Source organism: Anolis carolinensis, chromosome 4 (genome assembly GCF_035594765.1).
Source record: "Anolis carolinensis isolate JA03-04 chromosome 4, rAnoCar3.1.pri, whole genome shotgun sequence".
Lineage (NCBI taxonomy): Eukaryota > Metazoa > Chordata > Lepidosauria > Squamata > Dactyloidae > Anolis > Anolis carolinensis.
In genome coordinates this window covers 62,524,736-62,544,499 of record NC_085844.1, presented here as the reverse complement: position 1 = coordinate 62,544,499, position 19,764 = coordinate 62,524,736, and the positions used below count along the sequence as shown (strand labels likewise).

The 19,764-nt window shown below is 41.2% G+C and overlaps 1 protein-coding gene across 7 annotated transcripts in view; it reads left to right on the top strand.

Annotated features, from left to right (window-relative positions):
• Window positions 1–19,764, top strand: part of piezo2 (piezo type mechanosensitive ion channel component 2) — a 310,405-nt gene that overhangs the window by 94,594 nt on the left and 196,047 nt on the right. For all 7 annotated transcript variants that reach the window (XM_062980525.1, XM_062980529.1, XM_062980526.1 and 4 more), the window contains exon 3: window positions 13,289–13,414. In XM_062980525.1, coding sequence (XP_062836595.1) covers window positions 13,289–13,414 — 126 coding nt within the window. The remainder of the gene's footprint in view (window positions 1–13,288; window positions 13,415–19,764) is intronic.

Below are 19,764 nucleotides of genomic sequence, written 5' to 3'. Positions count from 1 at the left end.
TCAAGTTTTTAGGTTTTCCATATAAGAACACATCCACAATGTGATGAGGTTAAAGAAATGTTGGGGATGATCAAAGCTATAAAACCAGCTTGACTTCCAAATAATGGAGAAACATGTAGAGGTGGAAGGAAGGAGATAGGTAGAGAGAGCTGACAAGTATATAATTTGTAACTTTGCGAAATAATCTAATCTTGGAAATTCCCTACATCTGGCAGCATCTGATTAGTGCAGAATTGCATCACTAGAATTGCATCACTTTGATACTTTAATGTTTACATCAGCAGCCCTCTTCTGTAGCTTGAAATGATATAATTCAGTAATTAACCCTTTGCATTTTGCTCCACACAATTAACTGTCTAAGGTTTGCTTGGCATAACTAATACATCCAGTACTAACATGTTTAGTGTAGTTCCAACAGTAATCCAATGCTTCCAATGTCAAGTGAAAAGCAGGATCATGATCATAGCTTAAACAAAATCTGGTTTTTCATCTGTGAAATTATTCCTGAAATTCTGTGCCTCTACTTACTCTACAACAGGCCTGCACAACCTGTCACTCTCTAGGTGTTTTGGACTTCAGCCCCCAGAATTCCTGGCCATTGGACAAGCTGGGTAGAGATTCTGGGTGTTGGAGGCTCAAACATCAAGAGGGACACAAATCGTGTAGATCTACTCTGCAGTATCACACGGTTGAGGCATGGGCATTTTGTCGCCCTCAAGTTACTCAGAGTGTGTCACCAAGCTGACTATGGTAATAAGTTCTTCTTGGGACTGCCTTTGAGTATTATTCAGAAACTCTAGCTAGAATAAAATGTCTCATGTACACAACTTTATTTTGGACCTGCCTCAAGTGACTGTTATAAATGATTCAAATTCAGGTCTACAGGGTATATGATAAATCCTTCACCATATGACTTTAATGCATTGTATAGAAAATCCTCATTGAGATGTGTGCAAATTTGTATGTGTAGCAAATTTGTATGAGATGAGTAGCAGTTGAGGAGAGCTAATAATTGGATTTCAGAATTGAGAATCCAATCTTTCATGACAGAGACAGGAACATTCATCATAGGAAGTAAACTCCTTTAAAAAGATAAATATGTTGGAGGGAAGTCAAAGATAGTACAAGAGATGGCCACACTTTACATTAGTTTTGCTGCCCCTTGTCATATGATGAGAAAGAGGCTTCAAGACAGCCTCAACCTATTGGCCCAAAAGATCTCTACTCATGAGGGGGGCCAAATTCCCACCCTTGACTCAGGTTTTGCCTTTGAGGCTTTGGGTGGAGGTTAGTCTACATAATCTCAAATGTAGACTATAAAGGTTTACTATTAATGCTTTTCCTTCACAATTGATATGAATTCCATGAGCAATTATGTTTTAATTTTTGCAGTCAGCTGATTTGAATATTGAATTAAGACACTGGGAGATTAAGTTCTGAACCCTCTCTAAGTTATGTAAGTTATGTAAGCTCATTAGGCGACCTTGGGCAAGCCATACTCTCCCATCCTAGAAGACAACACTGTCTGAACAAATTCTGCCAAGAAGAATTCATAGATTTGCCTGAGGGTTGTCATAAACCAGAAATGACTTGAAGGTATGCAACAACAACAATGCTAGTGTAAGACAGAGATGAATTCGGGAAAGTTAATTTGAATCAGCTTTTTCAAGTCTGAAATGCAACATACATTTAGGAGTAAAATCCAATTAATTTCTGTGGAATTTAGTACTGAGTAGATTAAAGATGTGAAAAATATTGGTCAATATTCGGGATCTGCATTGAAAAGTGAGTACTAGAGATTTAGCTGAGGGAAAAACGACCAGCAATGAGATTCATTGTCATAGTTATGCAGAATGGATAAAGACATGGTTTCCTGCACCACTTGTACTTTGTAAGTATTTTCTGTACAATGAAAACCCTAATATTTTGTTGCACAGGAATCTGCATATTTTGCACAAAATAAAGGTTTTCTGCTCCAAAATATATTTTATGCACAGGAAAACCATGTGTATTACTGCGTAAATAGGTTTGCCGCAGTGAAGTCCCAGAGTACAAATACTGCTCAAAGTGTGCAGAAATGACTGTATTCTTGCTTTCCTGTATAAATCAATAAAATAAATGAAGCTTTGCATCTCTAGAGTAAATATGTTAAAGTTTGCACTGTAAATCCCTCCCTCCCTCCTCCCATTGTGACTTAAATCACCATGACTTCAATTTATGTACTCTGAATAATACTAAGTAGTACTAAAATAAAAATGGGCAAAACACTGGGTGTGTAATCTAATACATAAGTCGTTATTGGAACAAGTATTGCTGGCATGGTAGAAGTGGTGGTATTGTAATTCTTTGTACTGGAATAGGGAACAAATGCAGAGAAGCCACAGAATATTAGTTCGGCTTCCCAAATTGATTTGACATGCTTACTTTTTCCAAAATAATTTCAGCAGAAAGCAACCCAATCTTTATATTTTTGTCTCCTTTAGTGGCTGTCTGGCCCAAATCCTGGGATATAGGTTTTTTTCCCTTTCCCTTTTTAAGAATCAGTATCATACATGACGCAAGTGCCCTGCCCCATCCTTTTATTTTTGTAAGGTTTTATTTTCATGTGATGGACTATTTGTATAAGTATAAATAATTGTATGTACATTGAGATTTAAATTAGCCGTTTTATATTAAATATCTCTGATAAACTTAGATACATTTTAGAAGAAGATTTTCAGGCTGAAACTGGAATCTCTATAAACAAACAGCAGTGACTATATATCATAGTTACTACAAGAAGAAAAAGAAGAATACGTCAGAGTGATTTGAAGTGGGAGCATTTTATTTTCACGTTAATTAGAGATGTCTAAGATTTTATCATTTCTCCAGTATAGCTTCTGCTGCCAAGGACCCTCCCCGCTATTCATTATCCATCTTCTTCTTCAAACTGACTTAGGTAGATGGTTCTCCTACTTTGTCTTATCCACTAGGTTAATTGGGAGTCTATTGATTATATTTTGAACCACATTTTTGTGGAAAATTGTGGTTATGTTTAATTGCAGCTTTTTCTTCGTGTACTCTGTGAATGCACACTAATGGAGAATGCTGCGCCTGCGCAGGCTCCAACGGATACTCTTCCAAGCTAAAGTTTGAAATTTGGCGGTAACCCCGCCCCTCTCCCCAGAGGGTATAAAAGGGCGCCCTCCGCGCCCGCTCTCCAGTTCCTTTTTTTCCGCCGCAAAGCTCACTTCGGACTCTTATGTCAACCACGCGTTTTAAGCGGTGCACTCAGTGCGCCGCTAAGATTCCAGATTCCGACGGGCACGCTAAGTGCCTTTTCTGTCTCGGCGAAAGCCACGTCGTCGGTACCTGCCGTTTTTGCCTGGCCTTTACAGCTCAGGCCCGAAGAAATAGAGCTGCGAGACTCCGCGCAGCTCTTTACGAAAAAACTCTTGCTCCTGAGGCTTCTACTTCCACCTCGGCCTCGATGGCGTCCAGGCCTGCTCTGTCGCTATCGTCTAAAACCTCGAAAACTTCCAGACCGCGACCGACCAAACCGCCCTGCACGGTGACCACCGCTACGGTATCCACCCGGTCGGGCAAAATGGGCCCTTCATCAACTTCGAGTTCGGTGGCTTCGGCCATTTCCACTCGATCCCGCCTGGCTTCGCCGCCATCTTCTTCCACCATGAAGATTGCCTTCAAGAGGGCTCAGGAGGAATCCAGACGGGCTCAATCTGACTCGGCAGCTGTGTGCCCGATTCCCCCGACGCCAGGAAAATCGCTGAGGGTCGCGTCGAAGCAACCCCCAGCAAAGAAACGAATGATCCAGAGGTCGTCCTCCTCAGCGTCTTCGAAAAGGACGTCCCCTCCTCTGGGCCTTCCTCTAGGAGATCCTCTCCTATCCAACCAGCACAACGCCTCCGCTCCTCTTCCTCTCCTCATGGTCAGTCCTCGGATGCGGACGCGCAAGCCTCCCCCGACCGGTCGGTCAGGACAGTTATTAAGGCTCCCCAGCCGGCACCATCTCGTCTTCCGGCTCGACAAGAACTCTTTCCCCCGGCTCAAACACCTGAGAGGGGTAGACAGATGACGCGTTTAGCCCGTGCCGCCCAGGCCTCCGCGTCCAAGGGCGTTCCTCCACAGCCGGCTCCCGCTGCTCCTGAGGTGATACCTCATGAGGACTCTGTGCTTGTTTCTCCTCCCCGGTCCCCTCAAGGGCCCGAGGAGGATGACCCCGATATCGAACGCCCCGAGTCGATACTCTCCGCCTGCGTTGTCTCTCTCGGTCTCGACCTCTCCCCGCCTCACGACGCCTACGAGGTCGACCCACCTTCCCCGACGGATAATATTCGGGCTTTCTCCGACCAGATGGTCAGAATGGCAGACGCTCTGGGGATGGAAATTAAACAAACCTCAAAGGCTGTTACCGACCCCGTTTTCAAGAGGGTTCAAGCCCAAGCCCCGCCAGCCACCTTGCTGCCTTTTCTTCCATACCTCCTGGACGTAATCCAGGCATCTTGGAAGACTCCATCTTCGATACCTCCAACCTCTAAGAAAATAGAGGCCTGGTACCGAACCGATGATGAAGCCTTGGAGTGGCTCAAGCATCACCCTGACCCAAACTCCATGGTGGTAAAGGCCTCCCAATCGTCGGGTCGACACTCCAACTCCCCTGCCGACAGGGAGGGTAAACGATTCGATGCGGTAGGCCGCAAGCTGTACTCCGGCGCTCTCCTCCTTTGCCGTATGGCGAACTACGGGGCCTGCATGGGCGCTTATCAACAGATCCTCTGGGAGAAAGCCCAACCTTTCTTCGCCAAACTTTCTGACGAAGACCGGTCAGTCCTTTCGACCCTCCAACAGGAGGCGGACTCTCTCGCACACCACCAAATTCAAATGGCTAAGCATACCGGTGATACCGCCAGAAAAATGATTGCCCACGCAGTAGCGATCAGACGGCATGCATGGCTTCGGTCCTCAGGACTCTCTTCTTCCTCTCGACAGGTGATCGAAGACCTTCCTTTCGACACCCAGGGCCTTTTCAATTCTGGTACTGATGACAAACTGAAGTCCAATCATGACTTTAAGATTCTTGCAACAAAGTGCGGGATCGATCAGCCTCAGACTCAGCGGACCCGATGGTTCCCGCAACGGTACCGTCGCTACCCTCAGCCTTTTCGTCACCAGCCGTTTCGACGCTCGTCCAGCTCGAGTCACCACAGTCATCAGCAACAACCTCGCCGCCAGCACCAGGTCCCGAAAGGTCGGGGCAAGGGTGCTGCAGCTATGCCACAACCCCAGCGACGGGCCTGACGCCCAATCTCTCGGGGACTTTTCTACCTTCACTACTACTGCCACTGCCATGCCGTTCCTAGGCCCCGACCAGATCCTTCCTCTCGGCTCTTTCCTCGATCGCCTAGCTCCTTTCTACCGCGAATGGGAGTCTATAACCTCAGATGCCTGGGTTCTTCGCATTGTCAGAGACGGCTATGCCTTGGAATTCGAAACTTTGCCCCCCACGGGTCACATTCTCCACACCGACCCTTCACCGGAAATATGCTCCGAGGTCGACTCCCTTCTGGCGAAGGGCGCAATCCAGCCTTCTCCTTCCGAGCAGGACACTCGAGGTTTCTTCTCGAGATACTTTACGGTTCCCAAACGGGGCGGAGGTCTTCAGCCTATCCTCGACCTGCAGGCCCTAAACCTCTTCATTCTGCCTTCAAAATTTCGAATGGTTTCGGTGGCCTCCATTCTCCCGATGCTCCGACACGGAGACTACTTTGCCTCTATAGACTTACGCGACGCATATTTCCACGTCTCGGTGCGTCGATCCCACAGACGCTTCCTTTCCTTCAAGCTCCTGGGACAGTCTTACCAGTTCACTGTTCTCCCTTTCGGCCTCGTCACGGCCCCAAGGGTCTTTACGAAGGTGGTCGCCGTGGTGGCAGCGCACCTCAGAAAACAGGGCATTATGGTCTTTCCTTATCTGGACGATTGGATGATTGTCGCGTCCGACCCCTCATCCCTTCAAAACCACGTCTCTCAAGCTCTTTCTCTCCTGCAACGGCTGGGCCTTCAGTTGAATGTCTCAAAGTCTCAACTCCTCCCAACCACAGAGATCCGCTTCATCGGAGCTCTCTTCAACTCCTTACCGAAGGACAGGTTCCTAGCCCTTCAGCAACACCTCTCCTCCTCCGCAACCGCAGGATCCGAGCCCACGCTGTCCAAGTTCTTCTGGGTCACATGGCCTCCACGGTCATGGTTACTCCTTTCGCCAGACTACGTCTCAGACCTCTCCAAAGATGGTTTATAGACTCTTTCAAACCCCATCGGCATCCGAGCTCAATGTTTCTCACGGTACCGAACCACGTTCGCCTCTCCCTTCGTTGGTGGCAGGACCCAGCGAACGTTTGTGTGGGACTTCCCTTCCATCCCTCCCTCCCGTCAGTCACCATCACGACCGACGCCTCCAATTTTGCCTGGGGAGCCCACATGTCAAACCTCACCGTCAGGGACCTTTGGTCCATCCAAGAAAAGTCTCACCACATAAACTTCCTAGAACTGTTATCAATCTTCAAAGCCCTCCGGGCATTTGCTCGCTTTCTTCCCCACAAGACTGTTCTGATACAAACAGACAACGTAGTAGCTATGTACTACATCAACAAACAAGGGGGTACGGGCTCGAGAAAACTGATGACTCTCTCGATGGACATTTGGCTATGGTGCATAGCAAGACACATAACCCTGTCAGCAGTTCACCTTCCGGGGGCTCAAAACACCCTAGCAGACTCTCTAAGCAGAATAACAACCTCCCCCCACGAATGGCGTCTCGATCCCGAAATCCTGAAATCCGTCTTCGACGATTGGGGCTGGCCAGCTCTGGACCTTTTTGCCTCCCCCTCGAACGCTCAACTTCCTCGCTTCGGAGCGAGACTACCTCCAAAATCGACTCCCGGCTGTCTCGGAGACGCGTTTCTCCTCGACTGGACTCTCGAACCCGCCTATCTTTTTCCTCCCTTCCCTCTCATCTCGAGGGTAATAGAGAGACTCTATCTAACGCCGACATCGGCCATCCTGATCGCCCCTGCATGGCCACGCCAGCCGTGGTACCCAACTCTACTCCGGATGTGTGCGGATCCTCCCCGCACTCTCCCAACTCTCCCTCATCTACTATCTTCACAGAAGGGACAGGTCCTCCACCCCGACGTCCAGTCCCTACACCTGACTGCCTGGAGGATACTTCCTTAAATTCTCTCCACCCAGACCTGCAGGCGATCCTTCGTGCCGCCCATAAGCTGGCCACGTCAAGAGCCTACGCTTACAAGCTTGCAAAATTCCAAACTTTCCTTCGGGACCGACACGTCGATCCCGCCTCTACTTCGATCCCGCTGATCCTGGACTTCCTACTTTCTCTTGCGGATCGTCAACTCTCTCTGGCCTCGATAAAATCCTATCTCGCTGCTCTCTCCTGGCATTTCCAGCGTCAGGGACAACCTTCTCTTTTTTCTAACAATCTCATTAAGACCTTTCTTCGAGGTTACAACAACCTGCACCCTCCAGTTCAACCTCCAACTCCCGGATGGAGCCTCGAACTCGTCCTTTCTCAACTAGCTTCAGCTCCCTTTGAACCTATGGCCTTGGCAGACCTTCACCTTCTCTCTTGGAAGACTGCCTTCCTAATCGCTATCACCTCTGCGCGCAGGCCTTCGGAACTGGCTGCTCTTCGGGTGGACGAACCCTACCTCCGTTTCCACCATGACAGGGCTGTTCTTCGCCCGGACATCACCTTCCTACCTAAGGTGGTCTCTGCTTTTCACCTGAACCAGGACATAATACTTCCTGCTTTCTTCCCTAATCCTTCTTCTTCTTTGGAACGAAAACTTCATCTCCTGGATGTCAGGAGATCCCTCCTTTTCTACAAGGACAGGACTAAGGACATACGTAAGTCACCTAAATTGTTTGTGGCTTACGCTACCCATAAGCTGGGCGAACCACTTTCTTCTCAAAGACTCTCACACTGGATTGCTCAGACTATCGAACTCGCTTACCAGCTGGCTAAACGCCAACCCCCCTCTTCGATCCGCCCTAGATCAACGAGGGGCCTTTCCACCTCTACGGCCTTCCTGAGGGGCGTCCCTCTCGACTCCATCTGTCGAGCGGCTATCTGGTCCACTCCATCCACCTTTGTTTCACACTACAGGATGGACTCAAAGAACCGCAAGGACTCGGCCTTTGCCAGGTCTATCCTTTCCTCCTGCCTTGCCTAATGTTGTTGCCTTACTCAAAACCAGTTTTTTTGGCTTATCCTTCTTACAAGCTGACCGCTGTCATCCACCCTTTATGTACTTCATGTGTTCAGGGGTTCATTAACGTAGTGCTTGTGTACTATACTTACCCACTGCACTGAAATGTATTTCATGAATACCTCTACCTCTGTTTTCAGGAAATGGGTCTATACTTACCTCTGTATTTTCTTACAGACTATCGCTCACATACAATGTTGTGATTATGTTCTGGGTCCTAATAACAAGGATCGGTTTCTTTGCACTATATGCTGTTGCATCGTTTTCTTTGACTGTTGCACTTGCTTGTTTTTGCACCTTGTGCTCAATAAATGTGTTGTTTGGACACTAGACTGGTTATCGGGTTTGCTATCCCACCTACCTACACCTCAGCTTGCTAGTCTCCATTAGTGTGCATTCACAGAGTACACGAAGAAAAAGGACAGGTTGCTTACCTGTAACTGTGTTTCTTCGAGTGTACTCTGTGAATTCACACAATCCCGCCCTTCCTTCCCCACATGCAAACCTCTCCCTTTCTCGCTGCCTTTGCGGCGTAGGAACTGGAGAGCGGGCGCGGAGGGCGCCCTTTTATACCCTCTGGGGAGAGGGGTGGGGTTACCGCCAAATTTCAAACTTTAGCTTGGAAGAGTATCCGTTGGAGCCTGCGCAGGCGCAGCGTTCTCCATTAGTGTGAATTCACAGAGTACACTCGAAGAAACACGGTTACAGGTAAGCAACCTGTCCTTAAGACAGCCAGTCAGCTTTACAATCATGGTTTGTTCCCTATTGTTAAAATTAAGATTATTCACATTTTACAATTTACATACCACAGTTATTTCAGAATGGAAAATGAAAGTTTGTTTAGTCTTCATGCAACATATTCTTCAAGAAATCAAACAAATGACTGCAAGCATGAATGGCAATGGGGAGCTAATACACACATTGGCAACAACCTGAATGACTGTGCATAGCTTAGCCAGATTCATAATCTAGATAGTTTGGAGTCAACTCTGTGCAAGAGGAGGACTTTTGTGGCCATGTTGGGAAATTTGCTAATGCACAGGTGGCATTGGTTGTTATAAGACAAATAATTTTGTTTGCCATGTATCGGGACTGAGTATGAATATTTATTTGTTGCTGGAGAAATGTTTCAAGGGGTGGTTATTTCCTGCATGCTTGAGAACCTTTTTCGGAATTTTAGTTCAAAGAAGTAATTGGGCATTGTGCATTGAATTACCTTTACTTTGATCTACTTAATTGCTCCATTTCCCACCCCCTGCTTTATGATATTGGAGATATTCTGTTTCCTGCAACTTCTTGTTGGCTAGGCTGTATTTTGGAATTATTTAGCAATTTTCCTTTTGGGAGTAGTCAGGGAATTTCTGTGCCTCATTGTGGATGTTTTCAAATTAAGTATTATGTCCAGTGTTTCCTTTGGCTATCCAGTTGTCTCTTTAATAGTAGAAGCAGAAGATTCCCTGAGGACAGGATGTTGTGGAGAGCACCCAGCTCTATGTTTGCTGGAAAGCAAGCTATCTACAAGGCATTTATTCTTTAATCATTATAGTAAATCCTTATTGAAACACTCCATAGAACAGATAAGACTGTGGCAATGCCAAGATATCCCAAAGTGCCTGCTGGATACCTTTATATTAGTAGTGCAAGTTTCCTTGCCAATTAATTTGTGTCAGCAAAGACAACAAGTCAGAATATTTAATGGGGCCTTGAACAACAGTGTTTTCTCTTGCTTCATTTTTTAATGCAAGAGATGTTTGGTCTTATTTTTTTGTTCATACGTTACTTCAGGAACAGTGTTCGATTTAGCATTTAACAACTGTGTTCAGAGATCAATCAAAGCAGTGAAGGCTTGCCTTAGACATCAAAGCTCCTGGCAATGTAGTTGTTTTCTATGAAGGCTCATATTACGCCATACCGTACCCCCACTTATCTTCCAATTTTCTGTCTAGCTGAATGTTTTTAGCAGTACTGTCATTGGGAGGATAGTGAAGGGGGACTGGAAAAACAGACGTATACAAGATTGTACTTTAGCCAATCCTTCTGTAAACATGTTCTTGCCTACAACGGGCAAGGTGAATGGTTAGACACCTCCAGAATTCTTTACTGAGCCTGTATGAACAGAAAAACAGAGATAAGGAGGGAGCAGGTAAGTAGAGGCTGGTGGGGGCCATCCATGAATGCATTTGATAAGAAGCCTTTAGGTGTCTGGATTTTTTTTTACTTATGCATGGCATGACCTAGTTGTTCCACTTCACATGTGCATATTGTTTTGAATAAAGGGTTTGCTGAAGCACATTGAACTGTTAATCTTTTTGGTGATATCCGTATTCTTTCCATGCTACATCTTTTTGTTTGGTTTACCAGTTTTTCTCCTAAAAAACAGTTACCAAGAACATGTTCATATTATTCACAAAATTACAGCTGTAGACCGATCTAGAAAGTAACAACTCATTTTCCAATGAAAGGGGGTGGCACCGGGAGCCCCGGTGGCGAAGTGCGTTAAAGCGCTGAGCTGCTGAACTTGCAGACCGTAAGGTCCCAGGTTCAAACCCCGGGAGCGGCGTGAGCGGCCGCTGTTAGCTCCAGCTCCTGCCAACCTAGCAGTTCAAAAACATGCCAATGTGGGTAGATCAATAGGTACCGCTCCGGCGGGAAGGTAACGGCGCTCCATGCAGTCATGCTGGCCACATGACCTTGGAGGTGTCTACGGACAACGCTGGCTCTTCGGCTTAGAAATAGAGATGAGCATCAACCCCCAGAGTCAGACATGATTGGACTTAACGTCAGGGGAAACCTTTACCTTTTACTAAATCCAGTATGGGACATATTCTGAATGGAATACCATCAGTTCCAATCAATATTCATTCAATTGTGTGTCCAAGGAGTGCTGCTCCATGCAAAATAACACCTCACACTTGCAATATACGCGGAAGATATAAGTCACAGCCTTATTGGTTACAGCTATAAGTAGGGTTGATAAAGTATGGGTCTGGATCTAGGCATCCAGACCTGGTGGTTGATCAACAGGAGAAGGATCCACATGAGCAGAAGCATCCCTCAAAAGGCGTTTCCATTCCCAAGCCAGGCAAGACCCATTCTACCTCAAGTCCCTAAAGAAGATCCCCAACTCAACCTAGTACCTGACAATAGATGTCCTGAATTCATGTCAGTTGCCTTTAGAAGTTCTGGCAAGTAGAATTGACATCACTTCTGGGCCTATAATAGCAAAACATGAAACTGGGGTGATAGAGGGAGGATGGAGAACGATAATGCTGCAAAGGGAAATGATGAGTGTCTAGAAGAAGAGAAAATGGGGTATACATTAAATTATTCCCACCAAATTAGAAATCTGAGCAAATTTAAAACAGAGACATTTGGATTCCAACTTGTAGCCTATAACATTCAGCATATCAAATTTATGAAAAAATCATTTATCCAAAATTACTATTTACATTTTGAGAGAACTCTGCTGAGATCAGTGGGAGTTGAAATACGAATAGCATCTTTCAAATTATTAGAGGAATGCAATAAGGGAAGAGAAAGTTAAACATCTGGTCCATACTTCCATAGTTTCATGACTTCTCGGACTTCTGTTCAGTAGTTAATTACATAATAAATTACAGTAGTTATATGCAAATTGCATTCATGCTGTTAACATCACATACTGTAGTTTGGCTTTAAGATTCTGATTCTCTTGGGGGCATGATGAATCTGTTCCAGTGAAAAAGTTTTGCCACTTTGAATGCTGGTTGATTATATGTTAAACAGTATTCTGGATTCTTTCTGTCCTGATACTATCTTGGTTTACTTGGAAATAAGACCAGTTCTGATCAAAAGGGATTGTGTCCAGGTATAATTTCATAGGACTTTATCTTCAGTATGTTATCTTTGTTGATTACATTTACCCATATGTGATTTTCCTTCTTGTATGATGAAAATCTTATAAGTCTCTTTCAGTTTCTGCTTTGAAATACAGTTTGAGTGAAGAATATCGCACTTCCTTTGAACTTTTCACTTAGTGTTTATAATGCTGACTAATATTTAAACTCAAAACATATTTTATATATAAAGTATATGATTTATATCCTTTCCTTGACTGCGAGTGCTAGTAAAGGCAAATGACAAAAAGCTGTTTTTATACTTTGAAATTTGGTAGTCTTCCGCTGGAGGTAAAGAGGATAGTTACACAGTGAGCCCTGTCTGAAAAAATATTTTTTTTTAACAAGGTGGGTACCTTGCTTAAGCAAACTTGCCAGTCAAAGAGAACTGGCATGAAGGGTAGCATTGTCTATTGATGCAGAGGATGCAGGTTTTTAATACTATTCTGGGCACGGAAGTCTCTAGAAAAAACAGGAAGAACGGCAAAAACTTAAGTTGGATTTCTTCTTTTTGTATTTAACTTGTTTTCTGTTAGGCTTTATAAACCCAGGTTTTAATAATCACATTTTTAGTATCCATTTTATGCAGATTCACATTAGTTCTACTTTTTGGGATCAATATTACTAGAGGAAGGTGGATTTAAAATTTATATTTATAAGTATGACTTGTTACACTGTTTTCTCTGAAGAAATGAAAGCATAGGTTTTATGTAATTGCACTTATACTCAATATTTTCCAATGTGCATTTAATTTTCTATCAGTTGCAATACCCAAGTTGCCTAATTTGTATAAGATGCAGAAAGGAGACAAAATTTTAAAAATTAAAACTTTCAAATTTTGAAGTAAGATTATACTAAAACTCTGAAGACAGCATACATTTCTTCCAAGTATTGCTTCCTTTTTCACCATGGCTTTCCTTTTCAGCAATTTTTCTTTCTTGAGGCCTTGGTGTGTAGATGCAGTTTATTGTTTAGTCATGTAATATATTCTTGTATATTCTGTGACTAGATCCTGTTTAATGTAATTTACATGCATTTATATTTTATTACCTTTTGTACTCTTACCCATGCCAGTGGTAATTATTTGTCACCTTAAATAATTAAATTGTATTTTGTATCTTTTAGGGCACACAGGGCGATTACTGAAATCATTGTGTTTCATGAGTCTAACATTTCTACTTCTGCATATCATCTTTCAAATCACAGTAAATAGCCTTGAAGCTGCTAACACCATTGAACCAGATTATAACTGTGAGTATACCTTATTTTAGTTTTCGAATGTTCTGCATAGCTCTCTATATAGGAAGCATATAAGCAATATTTATATTGTTAAAGTTGCTAAGATATATGTTAATTTTCTGTAAAAGTTTTTTGTAGGGAGTTTGATTTTACAGTACTCTACTGACACTGAAGAGAATATGTAGTTTTTTTCTGGGTTAATTTAGCATTCTTATTTCCTTTGTTCAAAATGTCTAAACTAAAAGAGTCCTTTTGTTTTCTGATCACCCATATATTGGTGTACAAACTCATTTAATTGTTTAAAATGCTCAAAGATGGGTAAAATGCAGGACACAAAATATTAGGAGGAAATTGTCTTTGTAATTTACAAGCGTTATGCAATAAGAGTAAAAATGAGTGAACAATCCAGCAAGGAAACATTATTTTATCATTGCTTCACTTTGGGTTGGAAATCATTTGAAATTGTTTTGCCCTGTTAAATTTATAGAACTTACATAATATTGACTTACTAAATTCCCATTGAATTAATGTGCTGCTCTAATTGTAACTGACAATTTGATTCTGACAGATGTATGATTATTAGGTATGGAAATCTTCATAAATCTTGTTGCTAACCACAAGGGAGTCATAAAATTGTGCAGATTTGAAAACTATTTGCAACTTGGGACTTAATCTGTGTAAAAAAATATGTTTTGCATCAAAAACTGCATTTTCTGTGCATAAAACAATATCTGTGCAGAATAAAGATTTCTTGTACAGCTTACAGTATCTTTGAATAGAAGTTTTGCTTGCTGCAGATAATCTTGCTTTCTGTTCAGAAAAAGCTGTTTTGTTTACAAGAAATTGTTTTCTGCACAGTAAATGCCATTTTCTGCATTTCTTACACACAATAATTCTCAAATTATAGTTTCATGCCCATCTAGGCATTTTCAACCAATTTTGAATTTATTTGAATATTATTTCCATCACAAATATTTACTGAAAAGTCAGACAGATCTTAATTTTTAAAATTATTGTTAGTCTGAGAAAATAATTTCAACAATTTTAGTTTTAGTGAGTGAGTTAGGCAAAATACTTAATTTAGGCATTACAGGAACACACACAAATGTAGTTCAATGGTTTAGAAAAACGGAGGCAATGAAAATAGATAACATTGTAAAATATATAATGACAAATCATTTCATATATGATTTTTTCATATCTAATACATGTGCAGTGATTTAGGGTTTTCAAAAATATCCATAAGTATTCTTATGTTGTGAAGCCCTGGTACAAAAATACCAACTGTTGCAATAATGTGTGGGCATGTCTGAGTTTTAATATCTTCTGGGAAGGGCTTTAACTTAATGCTTTTAAATGAACTTGTTGCTTTAACTATTTTTTAACTTTTGTAAAATAAGATTTTACTGGAATTGTGTTTTCATTTGTTGTAAGCAAGGCACCAGATCCTGAATGATCTTGGAAGCTAAGCATGGTTTACCCCAGGTAGTACTTAGATGTGAAGACCTGGTGCAGCAGGCAATAGTTCAAAGGAAAGTCAATGGAAAAACTCAACTTTGAGTATTCCTTGTCCAAGAAAACCCTGTGAAATCCATAAAGCTACCACAGGTCAGTAAGAGACGTGAAGGCATAAACACATATACACTACTATTTTGATTCCTGTGCTGGAAGAAAGATAGAAATTAATACATTCTTACATTAAGGAGTTGTGATGAAGTTTTGTTTTGTTTTGTTTTGTTATATGACGGCCAGTTTTGGAACAAAAACATGTTTGGCAGAACAGAATGAATTGTGCAAGAAGGTTTATTAGCTCACCATAGAAACATTTCTACGCACCAATATGGGGCTTTTGTGCGCAAACATTTATGAATTTTTCACAACAATAGTCCTGAAATGTGAGACATAATCAAAATGATTGTAATCTTTCCTAATGGGGCATTGTGCTAGATCCACCATGTTTACTAACACAGTGTAAACCTCTCTTTTTCCCACCACTTTTTTTTGTTAAAAAAAGAAAGATGTTTCATATTACAATATGTATACAACACTTGCTGGTAGCAATTGTCTATTTGGTTTTAGATTGCAAATGAGACAGGCGAGCCCCATGCATCTCTGGTCCCCCTTCCTCCCTCTGCGCACAGGAAGTGAGCAAAAGAAGAGTAACATAGACTGGAACTGTCTATGTCAAAATGAAAGGAGAATGAGTTGAAACCTTATACACCTTCAGATTCCATATTTTATATGATTTGGCAAACAAACTTTGGGAAAGATTATTAAAAGATTTCTTTCAGTGTACCTCAGCATCCCAGTGAGTGTTACTTTGAGATCTAGGAAGATTATATACAGACAGACAGCATAGTAAAAAGGAGAAATTAAAGTCCATAGAAGGTAAAATGATGCATCTGCTCAAATGAACTCTGATCAGGCATAAACCATTTGATCAAACTTGGGAAAATACATGGAATGATGGGCACAGTGGGAAGCATTTGAACTGCCAAGCACATTTTGGGAAATAACTCATCCACATGTCCTATGTCCAAATTTTCTGTGCTGAATTGATTACTGAAATTTTATTGAGCTGACATGGAAGCAAAGCAGAGCAACTTCAGTTTTTGAACCTAAGCTAAATCCAGTGTTTTCATTGTTTGCTTTTCTGTTCTTCCTTTTAATAGCATTCTGTTCTTTTAACCATATAGTTGCTGATATAATAGATACAGTACAAGAATCCACGTTACCAGTAGTAAAATTGGACATGAATTGTAGGAAAGGGAATAGAGAAATTGTGTGCATTTAAAAGAAACCCAAAGCAATATAAACAGTGGTACTTACGTGACTTTTCACACAGTCCTGAGAACTTCAGAAGGCTGAAGCTAGAAATGCAACCACTTTTGAGACTCAGTTTTTGATACTCAAACAGTACCAGATAATTTTTCCTGAATAGTAATACCTCTGAGGTGGCCCATAGCCAGAAAAAAAATCCAGGAAAGGGGGGGGGGGGTTGAAACAATTATTATTTTTAGCGAATCATGAAGAGTAGGTCCATAACACAAAATAATTTAAATTCTATGACTCATTCTATTATTTTTATATAAACCAAATTTCTATTTTACCTACAAAGTTTCAAGTGTAAAAAAACTGAAAATGACTCTTAGTTGATAATTTTGTGGTTATAATAGTATACCACAAGGCTTGTTAGAAACACTTGAAAACTGTGTTAATACACTTTGACAGAAATCAGGCTCCATTGATAAACTTTGGTGGACACTCAAGAGTACAAGTCCAGTCAGTCTTTCTTGCCCAGTTGTGCTTCTTCTGTATGTTTTCAAACATTTAAGAGTTGAAAATGACCTTTCATTTATAGCTGTTGACACTGACAATGTTGCAGAAATCTGAAGATGTTTTTTCGCATTCAGAAAAAAACTGCCTATCACAGACAAGATATGTTTTCAGTTCATTTGTTGGTTTTTCTGCAGATGTAACCTTTTTCCATTTTCTACACCACAGGTCAAACTTTTCCATCAGTGTGTGTATCTTGAAGGCATTCATTATAAAGTTCTTTGCACTTTATAATGTTTTCAAAATAATGCCTGCAAGTCTTACACCTGTCATATTACTTATCTTCACAAAGCCTATAAAGTTTTCTCTTATTCCTGCAGCTTCAACATCAATGTACCTTCCTGAGAGCGATAACTCTTCTGAGCTACTCACATCTAGAGTTTCATCTGTCAAAACAGAGAACCACTGTGATGCATTGCATTTTCTACCATTTTTAACTATCTCGTCACTACAAATGTCTATAAATTCATTTTGTATTTGAAGACTAGTATACTGGTCAGTCATATCTGCAGTTTCAAAATTACTTTTCAGGTCAGTGTCTCCTGATCTGTCACAAGATCTCAGGAAGGTCTATATTGCACAAGATCTATCTAGCCTAAAATGATATACTTTAATATATTGGGTTTATGGTTCCCGTCCCCTTTATCAGGTTGTGTAAGTGTTATTTATTGCTATATAATTGTATTGTTTTACCTTGCTTAATAATGTGTTATTATGTTGCTATGTAATGTATGTGTTGTTTTTATGATTGGGAACTGCCCTGAGTCCCATCCGGGAGATAGGGCGGTATATAAATAAATAAATAAATTATTATTATTATTATTATTATTATTATTATTATTATTATTATTAGGTCCTAAAATTACAATCATTGTGCAAAGGTTCTTCACAGGTAATAGGTCCCAAATCATTACTCCCCTTAATGCCAGTTCTTGTCGGCCACAAAAGATAATAGTTTCCACAATTGGTAAAAGTTTTTCTAGTTTTTCTGCTTTCTTCTTATTTCCTTTATCACGATGACGGGTTACATCAAGACATTTTCTACTGTGAATTAGCAAGATGTTTTAAGCTAAGCACATGTTGTTCTGATGGTACTCTGTGTTTTGGTGCCCATTGAAGACTTGTATTGCATCTTTCCATCACACAAATGGTTTAGCAATCAGTGTGCCAAGCTTCTGATGATCACCTTTCCGCAGATGGATGAAAATCTTCCTGTATCATCAAGCTTTTGAGAACTGATTGTTCGTTGCCTATTCAATATGCTGGATTTATTACTTTGAAGATGCCAGCCACAGATGCAGGCAAAACATCAGGAGGGAATGCTACTGGAACATGGCTATACAGCCTGAAATACTCACAGCAACCCAAGTTGATTAAATTCAGGGATACAGCATTTTGAAAGATACCTTATAATATTTCACTTTAAATTTGTATAGCTAAATGAGGATCTATGAACCACACACATATTATTACATTTTTAGAAACTACATAAAATACCTTTAATCTGCTACCTAGTTACTCAAATAATACTTGATAGTTTGGGGAACATTAAAGTATAAACTTTTAAAGCAAGCACAAAATATAGTTGTGATATACCTGGAAACATTGTAAATTGTATTTAAACTTAAGTTTTTCTTATGGAGTTTAACCTGGGGAGTCCGATTCTAATGTCACTTTCGGTGAATTGCATCATCTTCACATCAAAAACGTTGATGAAACATCTACGATGTCAAAACTATGTTGGCTATTGCTGCTATTACAATATAAATTGAGAAGAAGATAGGTAATGATAGTGGGAATAAATTATCAAAATTTGATTGAGATAGTGCTTGCAGTTCTGTAGGAATTCTAATTTTTGTTTCTCATAGATTTAGCATGAGGGTTTCATTAAAATTAATAAGTAAACCAGGATTTTTTTTACCTGAAAAATGTTGGTGGGGTGGGGTTTGAACCTGTAACCCCACCACCACCTCTCTGACTATGGGCTTGCCTCTGAAACATTACTAGTTTACACTTCCTTTGAGTCTCTTCTGAGAAGAATAAATTATGATTCTGTAGCTGCAGAATTTGCTTAGCTCTGTCTGCCAAAGAGTCATGAGATGATGCTAAAGTATTTTTTTGTGTTTTGAGTGAGAAAGACATAGGGTGGGGGTTGTTTTGGAATATTTCTGATGAAAGAATTACTATTACATTGCACTGAGAGCTGAAAGTCAGATCTTGGAAAGTTAGACAAGCTTTTAATAGGGATTTTTGGACATGAGACCGTATTATGCAAACAGCATGTGACAGAGCAGTGAAAATATATCAGGTGATGTCATAAAACATTGGTGGAAAACAAAACTTGAAATGTAAAGGAAGGAGATAATACTGGCAAAACTCTAGGATTACAGTTGGTGCAGCATGAATGACTGTGAGAACATACATTTTGTGCTCTGTAAAAACAAGTGAACCTCTGTTAAGACTTTGCTGGTTCTAACAGGAAATTTGGAAGATTGATATCTAGATGGCATAGGCTTGTTGTGAGTCAGAACTAGCATTGGGAGTACATCTCTGTGCTTCTTTGAATCCTCATAGTGCATGAAGTGCATGAAGAAGGGTTGGATCACTACAAAACGTGATTGTCTCAAAGAGTTTGTTTGGTTTTTGCTGTCTATTCATCATCAGTAGCTTCTCGCTGGAAGTAAATCACACTCAGTATAATCCGTTGGATTTTATATAGCATTTGTATTAATTGGACCTCATGGTGCAATTGATAGCTGTGAGATGTCAGTTGTATTGGTTTGGTCTTTCAATCTCATTCCATAAAAACAGAAAAAGTAGAGATTTAACATTGCATTAGGAAATGAAAATGGGAGGATTGAGGCGAGTGGAACTTTTTGTTGACAAACAACACTTCCCATACCTCCTACGAGGAGTATAGGATGCGCAAGTTAGAATTTTGCATTACCAAAGTGCAAAATGTAAGGCTTGGTTTTTAAAAACCTGTTGCAATTGTTTTAATTTCACTGTTTTTGATGTTTATTTTT